General features: G+C 42.7%; 2 protein-coding genes across 19 annotated transcripts in view; one reads left to right on the top strand and one right to left on the bottom strand.

The window, feature by feature from the left end:
- Positions 1-2319, bottom strand: part of PPIP5K2 (diphosphoinositol pentakisphosphate kinase 2) — a 51834-nt gene extending 49515 nt beyond the window's left edge. For 13 of the 14 annotated variants that reach the window (XM_069776100.1, XM_069776094.1, XM_069776096.1 and 10 more), the window contains exon 1: positions 1935-2047. The gene's annotated coding sequence lies outside the window, so the exon portion shown is untranslated. Of the gene's footprint in view, positions 1-1934; positions 2048-2207 lie in introns of those variants that run through there. The other variant, XM_069776095.1, reaches the window with a different exon arrangement.
- Positions 2091-13977, top strand: GIN1 (gypsy retrotransposon integrase 1). Of its 5 annotated transcripts, XR_011323218.1 has the most exons (9): positions 2350-2566; positions 5730-5875; positions 6775-6968; positions 8083-8388; positions 8968-9156; positions 9255-9422; positions 9898-10186; positions 12108-12192; positions 13336-13451. XR_011323218.1 is itself a non-coding variant. In XM_069776113.1 (8 exons), exons 2-8 carry the CDS (start codon positions 5737-5739, stop codon positions 13632-13634), a joined length of 1584 nt encoding a protein of 527 aa, XP_069632214.1. In that variant the 5' UTR covers positions 2091-2221; positions 5730-5736; the 3' UTR covers positions 13635-13977. The 5 variants fall into 5 exon arrangements, 4 of the variants coding, with proteins under 4 accessions (XP_069632214.1, XP_069632215.1, XP_069632213.1 ...); XM_069776113.1 differs by lacking the exons at positions 2350-2566; positions 12108-12192 and adding an exon at positions 2091-2221 and having other exon boundaries at positions 13336-13977; XM_069776114.1 differs by lacking the exons at positions 2350-2566; positions 12108-12192 and adding an exon at positions 2100-2221 and having other exon boundaries at positions 5735-5875; positions 13336-13977.
- The last annotated feature ends 1177 nt before the right edge of the window (positions 13978-15154 follow it).

The raw sequence follows: 15154 nt of genomic DNA, 5'->3' as shown, positions 1-15154 counted from the left end.
AAACACATCACATAAAGACATCTTTATTTGTGGCAAGCTTGAATGTTTTAAGAAAGGCTGGTTTCCAAAGTTTTAGAGATCCCACTCAAAGATGTCAAAACAGCTTCTCCAAATTCTCACAAAGAACTTGTTACTTCAGCTTTGTAGAGATGAGGAAGTTTTTGCACAGATGAGAGAGTTTTTGCAAAAAATTCTGTACCAAAGTTCATTAGGTTCAGATTCTGGAAGCCTGATCTGTTCTAACCACAACTGCCATAAGGATGAAACTCTCTTCCACAGAAGGAAACAGCCAATCAAGGCAAGCCAACAAGTATAAAACCTCATATTTCTCACATATTGAACCATAAAAGAGGCATATTACATCAGCCAAATCTTTATGCCAACACCAGTTCTACATAGCCAGAATAGTTTTGTTATTGGTTGAATCAAAACTTGTGCACCAAAACAAAGGAAGAGTCTATGGGAATTTTGATACCCTAGACAAAAAAAAAGTTTGGCTTGCTACTAGAGTAGAAGAATGATGCAGAAGGGATGCAGAAAAAATGGAAACTGAGCAGCTTAAATAGATGAAAGTAAACAACACTTGGAAAGAAAGATGCAACATACTGCAGAAATACTGTAACAAACAGCTGTGAAGAGTAGCGTTTCAGCTTAGGGCAGTAGATAGGAGTGGTTCGGATGAGAAAGGAAACCACTTACTTCACTGTTGTTGCGATACTGATCTGCCCCGGTCTCCCGCTTGTGTGAGGAGAGTGGCTTAACATGAAATCAACTACTACAGGGCAACAATAAAAGTGCCAGAAACCCCACATATTCAAAGCTTACCAGTACTCAGTGAAGTCCCCGGGTTCAGGAGGACACCACTAGAACAAAGAGCAGACCACTCTACTACACATCTGGCCCACCTCAACTCCCCACCGGTTATTTTCTGGTTACTATGTAACCGATTCTCGGCTCTGGGACTGCGGCTGCTTTTCTTCCCCGGCTTGATTACGCTGTAGATAGCAATCTTCCTTGCCTCAACTAATTTTGCACTGAATTTATCATCAGCTTTTGGGATGTTAAACGAGCGCCCCAAATGCAGTGGTTTAAGAGGTGTCTTATCACCCCCCCACCCCCGTTGAGGAGCACTGCCTTTCACCCCATGTACTTCTTTGTAGTAAGAATGTGTCACCTGCCTTTCAGAGAGCCCAGCGGGCTGCAAACTCACGTCACTGCTATTTCAGTAAAACCGTTTCCGAGATCAGAATAAGCCACAAAATGAGGCAGAAAGCTAGATGTGCTTACTGGCCGTGCCCACCATGTTTTTCTGGTGGTTGCAGCTTACCGAGCAGCACGATTTAGGTCTGCGCGGAAGACAAAAGAGGACGAGAAGGGGTTTGCCCGCCCGGCCGTCAAGCGCTGGCGCGGAAGCCGGCCAAGCGACTCCCACCCACCACAGGAGGAAGCTGCCGCCTGGCCCTACTCCGCTTCTCACGGGAGCTCCCGCTCGCCGCGGAGCCGGCCAGCGCCGCGGCCGCCGCAGGCACCCCTCGGGGAGCCCAGGCGGCAGGAGGCAGCGCGGATGCCCCCGGCGCCGCCCCGCCGCCCGCTACCAGGGCGGGAACGGGCGCCGGCTCCTCGCGCTGGGGTACGGGGGCGGGGGCGGGACCGCCGGGCGCGCGGGACAGCGGCAACCGCCGCCGCCCCCGCAGGCGGCTGCCCGGGGTGGGGCGGGGCGGGGCGGGGTGGGGGGCGACGCACGGCACGGCACGGCACGGCACCGCGCCCCCCCCCCCCCCCGCTGCAACCCGCCGCCGCCGCCCCCCATCTAGCAGGGGAGCGCGGCCGGCGGGGCCGATCCGGCCGCCACCCTCCCCATCCCCCGGTGCGGCTGGGGGATGGCGGAGGGGAAGGGCGAGGCCCCGAGCGGCACCGGGGAGAAACCGCCTCACCTGCGCGTGGCGCCGCCGCACGTGGCGCCGCCTGCGCCCTCACGTCCCATTGAGGAGGAGGAGGAGGAGGAGGAGGCGCCGCCGCCGCCGCCGCCTGCCGCCGCGCGGGCCGCCCCGCCCCGCCCCCCCGCGGCGGCCCGCCCCCTCCTTCCCTCCCACCACTTCCGGGAGCGCCACATAAGTCTCGGGGCGCAAGGGCCGCCGTTGTGGTTAGCCGGCCGGGGAGAGGTCGAGCCGGCGGGCTGCGGCCCCTGGGACAGGCCGTGTCGGTACCTCTGCTGCATCAGGTGCGTGCCCGGGGGCTCTTCCGCGGCACCCGACGTACCAGCGACCTCGCCGCGGAGCCGAGAGGAGGGGGGTGGGGATCGGCGGCGGGGAGGGGGGGGTAGGAAAAAGATCGCGTCGACGTCCCCTGGCGCATGCGTGAGGCTTGCCGCGCCGCGTGGCCGCGGCTCGGGACTACCGCTCCCAGCGTGCCCTGCGAGGCAGGGGTACGGCGGTCGGCCGCTCCGGGCGGCCCGTTGCATGCTGGGGGCCCTAGTCTTGGCGGCGGGCGGGACCAGGGCGGCCGCCGGACCGGAGGATGCTGAGGGCGGGCGGGACTCCTTCCCCGGGGGAAACGCTTCCGGGAGGTACGGCTGACGCACGTGCCCGCGCGCCTCCACTGGCCCCGGCCCTCTGCCTGTCCTGCGGGGGCCAGGCCTGCTCGCCTCGCCTGTCCGCGTGTGGTGGTCGCAGTAAACGATGAAGGGATCTTTGCGAGGCGGCGGTCAGGGCTTAGGGCAGTGGTTTAATTTACTCGCCCGCGCCTCTGAGGCAGCACTGTTGTCATCTGTAGTGCAGCTGCCACCCAGACCGAGGCCTGCGTGTGATCTCATGGTGCCAACAGCCTGTTAGGTGGTGTCAAGCTTGGAGGCAGTGATACCCAAGAAATGAGGGTGTTCTGACATGGCAGGGGTCTCTGTCAAAAATGGCTCAGGCTTGCAAAAGGACATAGGCGAGTGTGTCTGTCTTATTTACAGGAAGCACTTCGGTTAGAACATAGAGGTGTGTTCAGGGTGCCATGGGGAATTCGTCTTTCTGGTAGGAATTGTAGATAGAGGTAGCGGGAAGTAATCAAAAGCTGGACTTAAAGAGTTTTGCAGTTAGGATTGTGATGGGGGAGGCATTCAAAAGTAAGATAGGTAAGTGTTAGCAAGTATGACTGCTTTGGCTAAGACGCTAAAGCAAAAAGAGCCCTGGTTATATGGAAGTTTAATTCTCTTTGCCGAAATACTTCCCTTGACTGTCAAGCAGTGTATCCTTTTCCAGCTTCAAAGTATTAAGAATTGATCAGTCATTGTAAAAGTCTTTGATTTTTACAGACTACCAGATACATTATGAGTATTTATATTGACAGCATATGAATTATCTGGAGTAATATGCTTTATTTGAAATAATAAAACGAGAAGATTTTGTAACTTGTTATTTTCAGTTTAGGGGTTTTTTTTTAAGATTAGGCCAAACAAACTATATTATAAGTAGCGACATAGGAAACTAAATATCCAGGAAAGAGGCTTATTTAATGTTGTCCTCTTAGGCAGCAATCCAGCAGACTGTTGAAGCACTTAACAGTTTGCTGGATCAGGATCCTACTAAACATATTAAATGTATATGGATACTACATAATGCAGTCTTTCTTCATTGGCTTATGTAGATTCTTCCAGACCTTTGTGGTAGAAACAGCCATTGCAGGAATGAGGATAGAATTTCTCTTTAAGTATAAGCTGTGGTCCTGCTCAGATGTATCTTACTGTTGTGCAACTTCATTTTGTTAGAATTGATAACCATGTACTACATGAAGAATGTTCACTGTTTCAGGCAAGAGTTTCATGAGCAAAAAGTACTGGAAGAATAAAGATTGTTCTGGAATGTCTTTTCTTGTCATGTGTGAAAGTCAGTGTTGAGCCAAAATGGTCCGTCATCCCAGTGGTTAAGTGATAAATCATACCTGGCTAGTTTTGACTTCCAGCCGTGCTTGGGTAACTGCAGCGCTAGCCTTCAGAAGAGCCTTGAATGAAGCTTAAATGCATGCCCCTGGCAGATAGGATATTTTAATTGCCCTTCACCAGTACTCTATTTACTGTCAGAAATGCTAGTTAATTCACTTCTTTAAAACAGAAACATGAATTTTTATCTGATAGCCTCACCTTCCTTTCTGCTGTTAGTTATTCAGTTTACCAACTCAGTGGGTGCTTTGGCTTGTGCTATCAGATGTAAATTTACAAGAAACTGCTGTGCCAGCCAAGATCACTAGAAACACTACTCTGTTCTGGCTCCGCTCCTTCCTTGCAGACAGGATTGTAGTGGTGAAAAGTTTATCTGCACTAGTTCTCTTGGGTATGAGAATTTTACTTTAAACCAATAACGTCGAATGGCAAGAGACTTGGCTGTTTTTGAAAGCCAGCTCTAGGTTGTGCAAAATTAAGTATTCAGTGGGGCAAAGGTCTTGCGACTATTTGAATGTGAATTTCCTGGCATGCATTTGACATTGATAACACAGCAATGTTTAGCCCAGCTGTATATGTAGAATACGATATTCTATAAATAACGTACAGCATTTTATTTTCTGGGAGGAATGGGGTGAATAAAAGCAGGCGTAATCCCTCTTTACCTCCTTCCCACCCTCAGTATAGTAAAGGTAGGTGAGAATCTATAGATTGAAAAATAAACATCCTGACTCACACATTTGGCTTTCAAATAGCATCACCATATAATGAGATGACAGTATCCAGTCATTCTGGAATTCATGCTACTTCCCCATAATTACATGCCACTTAGCAGATATGGTAGACAAACTGATTACTCTTTTTAGAAGGCTATGTGTTGTCACATTGTCTGGTCTTTGGACATTGGCAGGATAAGTAAGAAATTTGCTTAATGGTGTGGATAACCAGCGTTCATTAAAAAATCATGACATGGCAGACCCCAAGCCTGATCCTGCCCTTGTAGACATCAATTAGAGCAGGATCAAACTGTTGTTCCAGCTACATCTTCATTGCTGCTGGAACAGATCTTGAAAAAAAAATTTAAAAAAATCACTGCAATCCCATAGGTCCTGCATGAATATTATTTCTGCCTGTGAATATTTCTGCTTGTCGTTAATTGCTAATTATTTTGATGCTATTTTTGCTAGACCCAAACTTTTCCTGTACCAATGACGCATTTTACTATGATATTTAGTTTATTAATGTGAACAGAGAAGTCAGCCTGTGTCAGCGAATGAATTGCTACCTTACATGCGGAGTCTGGTTTGGGACTTCAGAATCTAATTGTCGGATGAATTAATGAACAAAATAAACTTCTGTCAGTTTCTGTCTGAGGAGTTGTTTTTTCCTATTTGTCTGTGGGGTTTTTTTCCACCTAGGGTGGGTCTTTGGACACATCTGATCTCTAGCATACCTGCATTTGAGAGCTATCCAAATGTGTAATAATGAGAAGAGCAATTTCTTTCTCTCTGGTCTCATTTTTACCCTCGTCCAATGAATATAGTGGAAGTCCCCACTGCTTGAAAGTTTTAAAATATAGGTTGACAAAAAACAATTTTGCATAGAACAAAGTTAGTGTGTCAAGCAGTGTTCCTTATTGCTTAAATTGATAGCATAGGGCTATCAAGAGCAGTGCAGTAGATGGTGTAACATTCTCTGAGGTGCTACATTGTCAGGATACCTCTGAACTGTGAAGAAACCAGTAAAAACTGAAGATGTGCTTCTCTGACAGTTACTCCATCTAACAAATACTGTGCATTTTGTTCAGGTTAGCAATGGTCCGTAGTGGAAAAAATGGTGGGCTCCACCTGAAGCAGATTGCATACTACAAGCGAACAGGGGAGTATCATCCCACAACATTATCAAGTGAAAGAAGTGGAATCAGGAGAGCAGCCAAAAAATTTGTTTTCAAAGGTAAAAATATTCTCTGAAACTGCTCTGAAAATAGATTTTTGGGTGAAGATCTGCTGATGCAAATAAAAGAAAGTGGGATCTTGCTCTGCAGCATACTGTGATTTTAATACACATTCTCTAAGAAACAAACACTCTGCTTAACATCCTGTTATATATTAACAAGCGTTTACAGAAATGCAAACTCAATCTATTTTAGTCCTTTCCAGGAGGGATTTATATATCTATCTCAAAGCCAAACCTTGTTCTAGATACTGCAGAAATGCATAGCCATTGCAATCCATAATTCAAATAACTACAGAAAGGGAAATCCAGATCTGCAGCTGTAGACAAGGAATGCTTGGACCCGTCTGGAGAATGCTGTGTGTGGCTGGGCAGAAGTGCAAGGATGGCTTTACCACCTGTCCCCACAGAGCCTCCCAGCCCTTCCCAGCTTTATTGCATCCCTGTGAGGAGGTATATGAGCCTTTGTAGTGTGCTGTGCTCTCTTAATTCCATCAGACCTGCCAAGTCTATGTATAGTGGAGGCAGGGAGGAGTTAAAGCTGCGAACTGCAATGTCAGGTTGCTGGCAGGCAGACAGTAAGTCTAATAACTCGTCCTACCTCCCCTTCCCACCCCTGGCATTAGGTTGTGTTTCAGTCAGGCTTCCTGTGGGAACATTGTCTGCATTCTGACTTGCCCTTGTAAGGCCTCAAGTCCAGATTAATAAATAGACATAGGTGAACAATTGGCTCTTTGGAGGAAATAATTAATGTATTTGTAAACAAAAAGCTACATTTACATAGAAGTGAATTGAAGTTGATTTAATAAATTCTGTACCAAATCGTGCCTAGTAGTTCAGTAAACTAAACAAAAGACAAAGCACTTGCATATAATTTGCTGGTACTTTTCTTCTTTCAGAAAATAAATTGTTCTATGTTGGAAAAGACAGAAAACAAATGCGCCTGGTAATTGTTTCAGATGAAGAGAAGAAAAAGGTGATTGAGAAATGCCACGAAAATGCTGCTGGTACTCATCATGGCATATCAAGGACGCTAACTTTAGTGGAATCTAATTACTACTGGACCTCTGTAACAAATGATGTCAAACAGTGGGTATGGTCTCATAGCTGCAGGATGTTTTTTTAATGTAGTCTGTTACAAACGTTTTGTAATCATATGACTTTGATACAGCAAGCACCCGTAGTGCTTCATGATGAGGAAACGTAAGCTTACAATCAAACTGTAAAGGTCTTGGCAAAGCATAGTGTTTCCTTTTTCTTTTTTTCTTTCACGACTGACTGTATGGTTTGCATATTGCTGTATGTTACCCAGTGGTGGGGAGCCATGTTGCCTTTAAGTATGCAGGGCACATCTGGTCTTTGAAAGGGATTTCTTTTACAAGGAGTCTTAGATATCTTTGTTAGGATGCAGTATACCATCCCAAGGATACGTGGCCAGAGTGGCTGCTGGCGGCTAAGAATATGAAAATGGTACCTCTGCCTTACAATTAGGTGTGTTCAGGAAATAGTTAAACAAATCACGGCTTGGGAAAGTTTCTCCTCCTTCACCCAAAGATACATGGACATGATCCCTAGGCAGAATGCGATCCTGGAGGAAACTGTATATAAATGTCCTTTACAGCCAAATTACTGTTGCTATCAGCTTGCTGCATCACCTGGATACGTTGGGTTCATGTGCAACTGTAACATGAACTGCAAATGAGTCTTTGCTTTCAATTCAGACTTGGACAAAGGGGCTGTGTTCTGTAGATAACGCTGATCCATGTTAGGCATGGAAGATTACGTATACTGCCAATGTTTTTGTGCCACACATACACAGTAGAACCAAAAGGGGAATGACTGGACTTTCTGTCAATCCCAGCTGCTTCATACTTCTTTCAGTATTTACAGATGGTAACAGATATTAAAATTTATACAGTGGACTTGAAAGAGCACAGTGCTTCCAAGGATGGGGAGAGTTCAGCTATGAATTCCTGCAAATGTCCTTCTCCCAGCCTTCAATGTGTTTGGTTTTGTTCTGGTTTTATGCTGGGACTGAAAAATCTAAGGGTAAAAAATTGTAAGAAAGATGATAAAGTGAATTTGTTTCACGTTGCTTGGTCTGACCTAACTTATAGAGGAATAGTAGAGATATATGATCTTGCTGATTGTCTTAAACCTTCACTATTGCTTTTTACTGATGGTATCTTCCCTGATTTTTGCACTAGGTGTATGCTTGCCAGCATTGCCAAGTGACAAAGAACACAGTCACCACAGCACCCAAAACACACCCTATCAAAGCAGAGGACCCATGGACAGCAGTCACTATAGACCTAATGGGCCCTTTTAATGTTACCAACAGAAGTTACAAGTACATCATAATTATGACAGATTTGTTTACAAGATGGACTGTTATCCTGCCCCTGCATGACACTTCAGCAGCTGAAATTGCTAAGGCAATCATAAATGTGTTTTTCTTATATGGGCCACCTCAAAAAATGCCTATTGATCAAGGGAAGGAGCTTGTTTATCAGGTAAGTATTTACATGGCTGGTAAAAAGAAGTTAGCACCTACAGAAAATGACATACCAATTATTTGCAATTGTAACATTATGCAATGTTTCCCAGGGTTTTATTCTTTGGATAAAGCACACAGCAAAATGATTTCCTGGCAGTCATAACACAGGTTTTGTCACTCAACTGAACTGGCACAAGCTTTCACACTCCAACGTGCTGTATTTCATTCATCCATATTGTCCAGTATAGCAGATAGCTAAGGGTATTTTTGACATTAGCCTATAGTGGTTATGAAGAACTTTTGACTTTGGTCCTCTCAGAGATGATGAAATCATGAGACTATCATATGGAGGAGATGACACATTGAGTTAGTGGCAGAAATGTGTTTAGAAACCATCAATTACCGACTCTTTTAAGCTGTACTGATTCCATTAGCTCTCACTTTCAACCCTGGACTGTTTGGTGGAAATGTGTATGTAAGACTTTTGCTCAGTCACCATCGTATCAACAAAAGAGATGGAAAACTGAGTTTTTTTACTCGAACTGTGGTACAGAAGAGGGAAACATTCAGTAATTGTGTTCTTTTTCTTTTGAAGATAAATGAAGAACTGTTTGCACTCTTTGGAATGAAACAAATTGTATTGTCTTATCCTCAGACAGATGATGTAAATGAAACAACATGCAAGACAATCAAAGCTTTCCTTAACAAATACTGCGCTGACCATCCAGATGATTGGGATGAACATTTGTCTGCTATTGCCTATACTTTCAATTTGACAAATTTGGTATGTGAAGGTTCTTCCTCTTTTGATTGAAGTCCCCCAAAATATCTGCAAAGCTGTACGCTATAAATTTGCTTGCTTTTTGCTCCCCATTTAAATAGGAGCCAGATCAAAACACCCCATATTTCCAAATGTTTAATCGTAACCCACATGTTGTTGAGCCAATGAATATATGTGTGGAAGGAGAATACAGTATGTTTGCCAAAATATTTGAAGCGACTAAAAAAGCCAGTCAAGCACTGGAAGAAGAGAAAACCTCAGATTGCCAGGTAAAAGTCATATATTCAAATTTTATTAGTAAGAAGACTGAAGATTAAAAAAAAAAAAAAAAGGAAAAGCTTGAAGTGTAAAGTATAACTGATCTTTTACAGCAGTGTGGGGGTTTGTGTGGTTTTGGGGGGTTGTTGGTTTGTGGGTTTTTTCCCCTTCACCTGTGATCCCTAGATTCCAGTGTAATGATTCTCATATGTATTTGGAGGGCATAACCTTAAGAGACCTATTGCCAAGAGATTCATATCTGACTTAGAGGGCTGCATATCTATGGAAGCTGAAAACCATTGCCTATGGACTATTGATTTATGAAGATAAAATCAATTTCTTCAAGAACTCTCCAGCCCTACATATTGTGAATTACACACATCCAAACCCACTTAATGTTATGCTTCTGCATTATTAACCAGTGCTACGAAAATATATGATTACTTTTGGAAAAAGAAAATGTAATTCATATGTCTCTTTCTATAGGTGGAGAAAAACACATCAGATGAACAAAAAATCAGAAACAAAATCACTGTCAAAAGGAAGCCAAAGCAATTAAATACGCTTCGACTTAAAGTTGGTCATGAAGTCCTCAGGCAAAGAAAAAACTGGTGGAAAGATGGTCGTTTCCAGTCGGAATGGGTTGGTCCTTGTATTATAGATTATATCACAGATAATGGCTGTGCAATATTAAGAGATGCCACAGGATCCAGGCTGAAAAGACCCATCAAGATGTCTCACCTCAAGCCATACATAAGAGGGTCCAATGAAAAAGGTTTGTATATGTGTGTGTTTTTTATATAGATAAAAAATTTTGGTTTTTTTAACTTTTCTGTCATGTCTTGGTGTTAGGTTAGGTTATCAGAGTGAACAAGTATCATTCACTCACCAGCATGAATTAAACTAACACTGGGTAATAATTTAGTAATTGCAGTTTTCAGTAAGGAAAACAGTGAGTGTGAGTGGCATCAGATCTATGCAGAGCATGGAACAGAGCTAATGAATCATGTTTAAAGTCTGTTTAAAAATAGCTTCCATTAAAATTGCTTCTAATTTGTGGTTTGGCCCTGTTCATGCTGGCTGGTGAAAACATGCTAGAAGTACAATCAGGCTGAACTGTATTCAAAAAAGCATTTTCTGACTGTGTTTCTGTTTTGATGTAGACAGGATTCACATTTATTTTGCTTCTGCAATGGAATCATGGAATCTTCTTTTTCTTTTTTTTTCTTTTTTTTTTTTTTTGCTTAGTCTGACTAGTGCAGATGGTACATGTTAAACTCTTTTTTTTTTTAACAACAAAAGAGTGTCCTCTAGAGCCTTAAAATAGAAGGACTACATCAGAGAACTGATTTTCTGCAGAGTTTATTTTAAATTGTGCTACTGAAGAAGTAAATGTGTTTCTCTCACCAGAGCAAATAAAATTGTCATGCTCTACAGTAGGACTACTAGAAATTCCTAAAGACTTGGGTAATCAACTGCCACTCTTGCTCTTAAACAATCAGTGGGTCCTTTTGCAATGCTGCTGTGTTAATCAAACAGTGGCAGCTGGTTCTTTTCTGTTGTTGCTGCCTTCAAGTCACCACAGGCATTTTAAGGAAAATGAATATTTAGTGCTTAGAAGACTTCTGTCACAGAACAAGCTGATTTTTAGTTCAGGATTCTCGAAAAGTAGAACAATTCCTACCCTATTGGCATGTGTGGCTAAGCTTTGGTTCTTGAAAATGCATAAACTGCATTGAGATGGTAGTTTCTTCCATCACCTCTTAAAGCTGAGGGATTTGCAAAGCTGAAACTAATTCTGGAATTTTATGTGAGAAGCTGTTATTTATGCCAGTTGTCAGTTACAGATTTCATAACCAAGGTACTGATTTCATGTCACGTCTCCAGGACGCTACTTTTACTGTTGGACAATCACTCTGTGGCTTGCAGTTCCTCATTAAATTGCTGATCCATAAGGAGGAAGTCACATGCATGTCAAGCTTGCAGATAATCTCCAGCTATTATAATGACTTTGGTAAAATGTGTCACGGTGTAAGTAGTTAAATGTAGTTGTCTTTGTAGGATCAGAGCTTAATATGTTTACCACTAAATACTGCAGAAGCAGTATGTAAGCATAGTTTCTTCCCTTTCCCCGGAAGTGACTAAAGATTTGTTGTCTGGCACAGGCAAAAAAATCAATGGATTATGAATACTTACAAATCTTAAAATTATAGACTGATATTCATACATATTTATGTTGTGTAGAGAGGTAAACCAAGCTTTGCCAAAATAATTGCCAGCCTTTATCAAACTGCCCAACAGCCATCAAGAAAGAGTATTTTTTCTGTTGGATAAGAGGAATGAAACTGGGCAGTGAATGATGTGGTGAATGACACCTTTTTAATCCATAAAGAAACACATGTATCTTTGTAACAAAGGACTTCTCTTTATTAGCAAGGGTGGACTTTTTTTATCTGCAACTTATTTATTATTCCTACTGCTGTGATGTAAGTCTGGTGGCTGTCCCACCAGACTGGTGGCATAACCTTGGATGGGAACAAAGCATTTGCAGCATTCTTTCTGAAATAAATGTGGAAAAAGTACATGTTTTGTGAGGATATTTGTAGCCTTGCCTACCAACTTTGTAAGTGTTATTAAGCGTTTTGCTTACCTTGCTCCAAAAATCTGAAGTGTATCTTGTGTGTATCACACTTTAGACGTGTGAGTTTGGGAGCTTTAAAGAGGAAGGCAAAGCCTGGAAATGGAGCACTCATTTTTTTGTGAGGAAAAAATCTTTTGCAGGTAAGAATGGATGATCAGAAGGAAGGTATTTTTTCATAACCTTTTGTAACACTCTTGGTCTAAGGATAAATCCTGGGTCAGTGCATTGATAGAGCCCTTGGTACAGGCATCACAGATTCGCAGTCTGGGTGTAGCTGGGTTGCTTGCTACTGGGGTGTCTTTACAGCCAGGTGGAGGTTCCAGGACACCTTATGGATACATACATTTATGTGTCTGAAGCAATGTTTTGTTTTCCTTGTTTGAGTGTAGTTTGTTTTAAGTCTTAAACTCAAGAGAATGCTTCTGGTTCCAGTGCTCAAATGATTCAGGACTGCCAACAGGCAGATTTAGGTCACATCTGTTGAGAAACATGGCCAGAAAAGTGCAGTTTGACCTCCACAGTAGCTCCCACAAAGGTCCCTCTTTGGACTTACACCTCGCAAAGGAATTTGCAGCCCCCTATATAGACATAATTATCTGTTGAAGAGTGCTTCTGATTTAACAGAACACTTAATTTCACACTAGGCTCCTCATGTAAGCAGGAAGATAGGCCCCAACCTCATCTTCCAAAACAGAAGTATTAACACCATGTTGAAAGTTACACTTCTAATTTGTGTGGTCAGACTGTTTCCATTTTATTTGAACTCATGTGGAAAAGTCAAACACTGTAACCATGTATTGGATAGAAGAAAAGCTCAATAGTACTATACAGTAGCAATCACCATTATTGTCTTTAAATTCTATAAAACTGTGGTAGTTCTTTTTTTACTTATTAAAAAACGCTGTTGTGTTGCATTAAGACTTCCCAGCAGAGCTTGGAGCAGCCACGTTTGTTTGTGTGTGTGCACAAAATGGAAGAATCTGCATGTCCATTCATTTAAGGTATTAGTTCAGTAGGTGACTATGACAGACATCAAGATAGTCATTGACCTAGCAAACAAAAACTCTTAATGTGGAGCATTGCAAGCATTATTTTGTGGTTGTAATGAGATGCAGCCAAATATTTGATGCTCAGTGAAATTAGGAAATTCACCTTATCAGGCTGCTGTCACTGAAACATTCTTGTCCTCTTATGGAAATCGTTTTGCAAAGTAAGTTAGCACCTCACTAACATTTTAAGTATGGCTTGTGGGATCTGATTTAATGGCTACTTTTCTTTTACAGGCAACCATTACTTTTTACAAGGTGCCGTAGTTGTTGACCATGACTATATTGGCTTATCGGAAAGATCCTGGAATCCAAGCCAACAAGACTCTATTGCTGAAGAGGAAATAAATCCCTACACAAGAGATGTTGTGTCTGCTGTACAAATGGCACCTACAGCCTGCAAAGACCAAGAATCAACAGATGGTAAACATCAGTCTGAGCTGACAGAAGAGCGTTGCATTCAATCAAACACTGCAAAGCCAGAGCAATGGCCTTCACCTTGTTGGACACTTCAGACCAAGATAGAGGATACTTAAGCATATTCTCATGTCACATTTCATTGCCAAACAGTTTGGAACATCTGTGGCAGACTGAAAAAAATGTAATAGTTCCAAATTCCTTAGCCAAATCCACTTTACTACTTTATGAATATAAAAGTACTGCAGGTGTCCACTGGTTAATTTGTATGGGCATTAAGAAGGAATTGCTTTGCTACCAGAAACATAAGCACAGCCTAGTAAAAGCACATGTTCTACTACTGTATGACTTTAAGAACATTGTAGGTGTCCAGTGGTTAATTTATGTGGGTGTTAAGAAGCACTCACTCAGTGACCAAAAGTACAGGCACAGCCTAGTAAAAGCACATGTTCTCATCATGCATTTGAATTTCAGATTTTGTTAGTAGAATGGCAGTGTGGCTGTACCTTACTGTTATCCACTCAGGACACAATGCATCATTTCACTGTAATGACCTTTTCATTAGTCCTTAGATGACTCATTCCTAATGTACGGAGATACTGTGGGATGAATATAATCTAAGCAACTTGATGTAAATTTTGCCTCCACTGTAGAGAAGCTCACATCTTCCTTTTCCTGTTATAAAATAGTTTTCTTTCTGAGAAGCTGCAAACTGACTTTTACAGCTTTCAATTTCTAGTCTAACCCACAGCTCTAAGATCTCACAAAACGGTAAAGCTGCCAAAACTAAGTACATGTAATGTTCTGCACATGAAACAAGGAGGCCTTCAGCTACCTGCTCATCAAAACTCTGCTAGGGTGAGCAATTTTAATTTCTCAGGTGTGTCAAGATCTTAAGAGCTTTCAGCATTCATTTGTGCTTTCTTCACAATCTTCTCATATGGTTACCAGAGCCAGTACAGGTTTGGAGATTTCCATTGACAGTGGTCTAGGAAAGGTGAAGCACTGGTATTACTTATTCTCTGAATTTCTTAAGTTGTTACTGTCCTGGACTTACTGCTGAGAAGACTATATTTCAGAGTCAGCTAAACAGGAATTATTTCGTGTGCAAAACTGGTGAGTGCAAGTCACTTCTTTTTATAGGGGACTGACATGAAGAGGAAGAAAACTAGCAGAAAACTGAATTTAGAAGAATTTAGACATTCTATCTGATATTGTGGAAGATTTGCTTATCTTGCTCTTGAATGTGTGCTTTTCCTCTCTGCTGCTGAATGTCGTGTGACTTGTAGCACAGGTGGAGGAAAGTACTATTTATTAGCTCTTTCAGTTAATCTTAGGTAACAAGATGTGGTCTGCAAGGCTGATGAGGTACATAACATACAGAAATTCATACGTAATGTACATTGTGTCTTTGATATCATGGGCTGCAGCTGTGTAAGAAAAGAGCTCAGCACTATGACAGGATCCTATCTTAAAATTCAAATGAAAAATACTTAAAGTATTTTGTGTCTTCTGAAAGTCCAGTCCTACAAATATACTTTTCCTCCACTGAGACTGTTTCAGAAAGAGGGTACTGGGAGGCAGTCGGGGATGCTGGCTTAACAGGCTCCTTCCTCCTCTATGCCACCTCCATGGAACA

Source organism: Haliaeetus albicilla, chromosome Z (assembly GCF_947461875.1).
Source record: "Haliaeetus albicilla chromosome Z, bHalAlb1.1, whole genome shotgun sequence".
Lineage (NCBI taxonomy): Eukaryota > Metazoa > Chordata > Aves > Accipitriformes > Accipitridae > Haliaeetus > Haliaeetus albicilla.
Note: the sequence above shows the minus strand (reverse complement) of the source record. Positions and strands in the feature narration are given on the sequence as shown.

Excerpts from the sequence above, each read along its gene's own strand:
- GIN1 (XM_069776111.1), top strand. The coding sequence starts at position 2,460 with ATGCTGGGGGCCCTAGTCTTGGCGGCGGGCGGGACCAGGGCGGCCGCC. Across the intron at positions 6,969-8,082 it reads CAAATGATGTCAAACAGTGG|GTGTATGCTTGCCAGCATTG; the intron begins GTATGGTCTCAT and ends TTTTTGCACTAG. Across the intron at positions 10,187-13,335 it reads AAGAGGGTCCAATGAAAAAG|GCAACCATTACTTTTTACAA; the intron begins GTTTGTATATGT and ends TTTCTTTTACAG.